General features: G+C 36.0%; 1 protein-coding gene across 1 annotated transcript; it reads left to right on the top strand.

Annotated features, from left to right (window-relative positions):
- Window positions 1–5,009: 5,009 nt before the first annotated feature.
- On the top strand, window positions 5,010–5,384 carry LOC118801183 (helix-loop-helix protein 2-like). The gene has a single exon (XM_036561359.1). It carries the CDS (start codon window positions 5,010–5,012, stop codon window positions 5,382–5,384), a length of 375 nt encoding a protein of 124 aa, XP_036417252.1.
- The last annotated feature ends 1,506 nt before the right edge of the window (window positions 5,385–6,890 follow it).

Genomic DNA, 6,890 nt, shown 5'->3' with positions numbered 1-6,890 from the left:
CTTTTTGTGCTACTGATTGTCACAGTCCACTGGACAATGACACTGACATCAGGCTAAGTGTGCTTTTCCTTTTTCTTCCTCTCAGTTAAGCGAGTATCTGTTTGCTAACCATTTAAAATTTTAGAACATGCAATTTTGAAACTAAAGGGCCCACATTCTACAGTTTTATTGTATTTTATCTTTCTCCTAGAGGTCCACTTATGACATTTCTGTAGGTTTATGTATAAAAAAGTTATAATGCATGTTTCACCTCTCTTTATTTTTTACAATTAAACAGGCCATTTTTGTTTTCTTTTGTTGTCTTTAGGACTGATATGTATGGCATGAGCTCTGTTCTGACTGGCTGACCTGTACTGAGCCTCATCAAAAACAGCCTGAGCTGAAACACTCCTTATAACTTTAGTGTGAATGGGTGGAGCTAAACTGCTATAGGCTGAATAGGCATTATATGGAAATGGACATATATAGAAATTGATTGTTTTTGTGACATCACAGAAACACTGGACTCAGAATGGGCTATTTTTGCAGCTTAGTTTTCATATATGGACTGGAAGGTGATGAGTAGGTTTTTAAATAATGCTTATATGCTACTAAACTTGGGTGGTATCTACTTTTTTAAACCTTCATACCTTCCTGACATTTCATATACAGTATATGACAGTATTGTTGATTAAAAATAAATAATAATAAAAAAATAAAGGCTGAGCTGCTGGTGATAAAAGTCACTTATAACCACTTTTTGCCATCTCATTGATTTCTAATTTTAAAAAAAAGTTGTCCGCTTCACATGGTTACCAAATAAGCGAACGCATTGCACAATTTTTAAGCCATCACTCAATAAAAGTCAAACCATCTATTGAACAAATAATAAATGTTTAATACTGTTCAGGGCTGTTAACTAGGAGAGAGGAGCTGGACAGCGTTAGCTTACTAGCATGCTGCCAGCTCTGCCCACCACAGAACATGTTTCCATTCTAAAACACAGAGACAAGCTTAGATAATTAAAAATAGTGATCTGAGAGAGTGGTGCTGAGCAAGTGCTGAAGAAAGGCAAAATGAAACTTTTTCTGTGGTGTTTGGATCTGTAGCCTGATAGGCTGCCTTAACATTAGCTTAGTAAGCAGGCTACAGAACCAAACAGTGCCATCCATCACAGTACAGGCTTGATTCTGAAAAATGGTCTGTCGACACAAATTTAGGTGATTAAAATGTTTGATAGAGCAAAAGCAGAGTGACAGTAAGCCAAATTTGAACCTGTTCTGTGGTGTTTGAGAGAAAGTTTAGTTAGTAGTCGAAACGTGCCTCATCACAGCATGGTTGTAGCTAACTGATGCTAAAATAAAACTCATTTAGAGGACAGTGCCCCCCTTCAGAGGATAGCTTAAAGTCAAGTGTCTGATGCTTCTGTGGTGTGTGTAGAGAATGTGCATCTTGGATATGTAGCTCTTTGCCATGGCTGAGCTGAGCTATGATGCTCCCACACCACCAATCTGTCAGCCTACTAAATTATAAATGGGTGGAACGTGGTTATTTATCTGTTCAGACGTGTAATAGAAATTTGACACACTATAAATTGAAACACCATCATCATTTTTAAATGTCATCATAATTAAAAAAAAAAAGGCAGTATAGTGTATTACCGTCATATCGCCCAACCCTATGTACTACATGAAACTCTTATTTCAAATAGTGAGAAAATTTGTTTTTCTTTAAGATATCAGCCCATTAACACAATTCAATACTTATTAAGGCCTTAAATTTGTAAAACATAATTTTATCTAAATTAAGACTTGGAGTTGATCTTCTACATAGTTTCCATTCTCAAACTATAACTGTAACTATATTCTCAAGCTATAACCTGATGTCAGGACACTATGGTAAGAATTTAACACAGCAAAAGTGCATGCAAATTTAAAGGCTAGTCCTAGTCCTGATAAAACATAGGTGACACCAAGCTCTGGATGAGCTTGAATATCGACAGTTCATATTGAATATTCTCTGCCATGAGTTTAGTGTGTAGCTAGACTACAGGTCAGTATGGGTTAATGACTGTTACCTCCCCACCCTGCCCCATCAAATGTTTCAGCACCCCTGTAAGAACAATTCTGGTGCTGACCCTGGTCAAAAAGCTGCTATTCTGAACCAACCTGCCTTTTTTTGCCCACAGTGATGCTCATATTGCTGATTAATGCATTATATGTTTCTCATATTTACACATTCACAAATGAATACTTGTGAATGTGCAAACATGAGAAAGCATTTCAAATCAACATCTTGCCTTACTTTTTACTAATCTAGTTCACTACGTTGCAACAGTGTTATTACAAATGAACCATAACATTAAAGACATTTGCTAGGCTCCACGTTTCATACATTAATAAGTAATGTATAAACTTACATTACTCCAAATCATAATAGTAGTCAGAAATAAACAATGAAAAAAAAAAAAACAGAGAAAAGTTGACAACAACATTTGTTAAAGCTATTAATGCCCCTAAAAGCTCCTGTTTCATGTATAAACTGCTTAACACTGCTTAATGCTTCCGACACAGTTTATGATAGTTTTGAGAAGAGCCGTAGGTATAAAACCTGATGGTTTTCTTCCTAACGGGAGTTGGCTTGATGGTTGCAACAATAGTTTTAATAACATATTGATCTGAAATAAGTAATTAGGTGATATTTAAGGCAACTTAGTGGAGGCACAAAATGAGAGATGGGTAATTCACACTTGCAATTGGCCAATGCAAGTTTTGATTGACAGTTCATCTCTGTTATATAATTAGCTGATGCAAGAAATGATTGATAGTGTCTCCGCCTATTGGATACACCCACTCTGGCCTGCTGTTAACAGACTTTAAGGGCTTGTCAGACGCAGAAGCGTGTTAGATGGCAAACAGAGACAGACAGACCTGGGCCAGCGGGAAACCCGGTATTGTAAGTAAACTGAAGATGCCATGTTAATGTCACTTTAGCTTTTAAAATGCAGCAGGTGGCTTATTCTTAAATAGCTTTTATTAATTGGGAACACTTTACAATACTGGTCCAATCACAGTGAATTAATGCATGGACTAATACTTAACACGTCAGAAAAATAATAGTGTGTATACATTAATAAAGAACTGCGTCAGATATAAATAGTCATTAACAAAGGTAATTACTAAGTATTAACATATTTCTAATTAATATTATTAATATTAATTCTATTGATTACTATCGTGACTTGATGTATTATTTAAAACCCTTTCTATAATGCATGTTTGTTTGGAGATGATGTTGGAAAATTTCTCTAGAATGGAGCGTTTCACATCAAAACAGAGAGAATGACTATTGCACTTCAAAGGCTGTTGTGCTACATGTGTGTGTTTCTAAGGAGAGGTGTGTGTGTGTGTTAATGAAGGAAAACATAGTTTAGCCCATAGTATCATGTGTGGCTTTGAATTCTGTGCAGCAAGACAAAGACAAACTGATAAAAGTCTGCAGTCTTTGTCTTTCACTCGTCCTTTCCTCCTTTCTTTCCTTCTTTTTTACTTTTCCTCCCACAGTGGACAGACCTGTTTCCTTCTTCCATTCCTCCCTCCATTGCTCTATTCTGCACATCAGATGTCTAAAATAACTCACAATTGTCTCGGAAAAGTCACAGTACGTAGATTTCCTCCTTGTAATACTACTGTTATTAATACCAATTACTACCAAAAAAGGTAGTAAACATGCTCAGAATATTAAATAATGTATAATTTTGTATAAGTGTTGTGTAAATTGTATATATGAATGACATATTATGTTAATTGGATGAAGTTTGTATTATTTAATTGTAAAATCATTCATTTAATATAATGTAGTAAAAATAATTGAGGTAATAATTTTGCATGACATGAAAGCAATTTTATTTATTACTTAATTATATTTCATTAGTTAAAATCATTGATTAACATATTTATATATATTTGTTCTATGTTCAGCATTAAGTAATGACGATGTGCCCCACCAAGTAAGTCATGGTGTAAATATATATTAACACATCATGGGTAATACATCAATATATCATTAATTAAATGTGGACCGGATGCAGCCAGAAAGTCTAGCATCTGTGCTAATTCAGTACTATCCAACCTTATTTACTCTCATTTTTTTGTTATGCCTTTTTCAGTTATTGCTTCTATCACTGAACTAAAATTTCCCCAAAGGCTAAAATCTCATTAATGGATGGTAAATAAGGTTGGAATGTTTTATTGATTAGCACAAACGCTACTCATATTCAGCAGAAATGTGGTGCTGCAGAGCGCATGCGTCGAGTGAGAGCCCTCTGTGTACAAAAAAGTTTGAAGTTGATTATAACAGGCAGGTGTAAAGAGGTTTTGATTGCTTGTTAGTTACTCTAAAAAATAATGCGTCAGGTCTACTTAAAATTATAAGGCAACTTACTGACTTCACCGTGTTTTCGAGCTGAACTGATAAACTTAAGTTTATCTCCCAAAAAGCTGAACTTTCCTCATAACTTAGTTTTCCTCACTTTTATATTTTAACAGTTTAGTTTGGCTGCACTGACACAAGTTGTTATGAACTCTACATCCCCACATTTCATTCTTTCTTTCTTTTTTCGTATTTTAATCTTACAGACCTCATAACCTCCTTCCACCACCTCGCTCACTTTTTCTTTTAGGTCCTTTATTCTTTATTTTTTCCTTTTTCTTCTTCTCCTCTTTCCATCCTTTCGTTCTTGCAGTCTCCATACCCCTAACCTCTCTCTCTCTCTCCCTCCTTCTTATTTGCCTTACTTTATCACTTTCTTTCTTTATTCTTGCCTTCCTCTTTTTCCTTTCTCCCTTTCTCTGACTGTCTACCTCCCCGCCTCTCTCTATCTCTCTTACTTCCTCCTTAACTTCTTTCTTTCATTCTTTACTCTTTCCTTTCTCTTTTTCTTTCTTCCTCCCTCCATCCTTCCTATTCTTCTTGCAGTTTCTTTAACCTTAATTTAACCTCTCTCTCTCTCTCTCTCTCTCTCTCTATAGATGATGCTCAGCCCGGATCACTCTGATTCTGACCTGCTGTGGCCTCAGTCGGACCCGGAAATGCTCCTCAATGTCATCAAAGTTGAGCATGTGGCGGAGAAGCCACTGGAAGCGAATGCGGATGGTAAGTCCCGTTCCTGCTCCTTGGCACCCCCCCTGACCCACGAGGAGAAGCAGCGGTGGCGCGCAACCAGTAAAGACAGGCAGGCCCACACCATCCACGAGCACATCCGAGTTGAGGCCTTCAACGTGGCATTCGCAGAGCTCCGGAAGCTGTTACCCACAGTTCCGCCTGACAAGAAGCTCTCCAAGATCGAGATTCTGGACCTCGCCATATATTACATAACCTGCCTGGACCACATGCTAGATGTTTAAACCCCGAGGAGAACATTCAGACCAACAGGAGAGAAGACAGCAAATATTAGTGATAATACTGTCAGCAGCATAAGAGAAGCCTGCTGTTTGGTTGAGTGAAAGATGTCCTTTAACTGGATACACTGTAAAAAAGGTCCTAATTTTACAGAAAATAACCCTACATTTTTACAGTAGTTTTCCATTTTTTTTTAATTGTGTACAAAACTCTGTAAAATTAAGGACAACATCTGTAAATTAACAGCTCAACTGTTCTTTTAGGGATTATGCCAATAATGACAAATTACATTTATTTCTTTTTTTTTTTTTATAGAAAAATGACTGCATTATTCATACAATATTTTACTGCTTTTTTTTAAAAATGACATGAAAATGTCTTTAAAAAGACACTAATTATCTGTAATTAAATATGTAGCACATTATATAGATTTATGTCCACACTAACATCCTAATGTTTTTTTTCTTTGTACTTTTAGGGTAAATCTTTTTAGTTTTGTATTTTTGTATAATTTTACACTCAAACTCAGTAATTCTGGATACAAATTTAGCAGACATGTTTCATTACATCAAACATAATACATAGTCTTTTTTAAAGAGTACAAAGCTACACTGCTCTCAAGGTTACAACTTTCAGGCATGTCTGTGGCTCTGGCCACACCCACTCAGTGATGTCACAGTAAAAGTAAAAGCACATACACACCAATGAATCTGACAAAAGTAAAACGAGTAAAGGCAAAGTCAGGAAAACAAGGCATTGCAACAGTCCAGGCAGGAATGATAAGTCCTTCAGAGCAGCAACATGCTTGAAAGTTTCAACCTCAACAAAGCAGAGAAGCAGGAAGTTATTGCCATATATGATTTAGCAAAAACTAATTATCAATTCCTGTTTGTTGATGGTATAACTTGATTACCAGTAAGGACATTTCTGAATAAACTATGATCACTGCACACCAAAAACCTGGGTTAGTGAGAGTGGGTTAATGTTCATAAATTCATGAATATGTTAAAAATGATTTCTATTCATTGTGTTGATAGTTGTTAAAATGTTTCCAAAATGTTAAGCAAAAGCTGCACTATGCGTGGTGGATGGTAATTTGTTACTAGGTGCTTCTGTGAATGAAGTTCCACCTTAAATTCTGTGCAATGTTAATTTTAAAAGTACCTTAAAATAAGTTCCACCTTACATTCTGCGCCGCCTTAAATTTAGTGTCATCTTAATTGCAGTTCCGTCTGAAATTCAGTGCCACCCTCAAAAGAGTTCTACCTTAAATGCTGTGCCACCTTAATTTTAGTGCTACCTTAAAGAGAGTCCCACCTTAAATTCTGTCGCACAGTAATTTTAGTGCTACCTTAAGGAGAGCTCCACCTTAAATTCTGTTCCACGTTAATTTTAGTGCTACCTTAAAGAGAATTGCTATCTTAATTAAAGTTCCACTTCAAATTCTGTGCCACCTTAATTTTAATGCTATCTTAAAGAGTCCCACCTTAAATTCTGTGCCACCTTAAATT

Source organism: Colossoma macropomum, unplaced genomic scaffold, assembly GCF_904425465.1.
Source record: "Colossoma macropomum unplaced genomic scaffold, Colossoma_macropomum, whole genome shotgun sequence".
Lineage (NCBI taxonomy): Eukaryota > Metazoa > Chordata > Actinopteri > Characiformes > Serrasalmidae > Colossoma > Colossoma macropomum.
This window is presented reverse-complemented; position numbering and strand designations above follow the sequence as displayed.

Coding starts and splice junctions, on each gene's coding strand:
- LOC118801183 (XM_036561359.1), top strand. CDS start 5,010: ATGATGCTCAGCCCGGATCACTCTGATTCTGACCTGCTGTGGCCTCAG.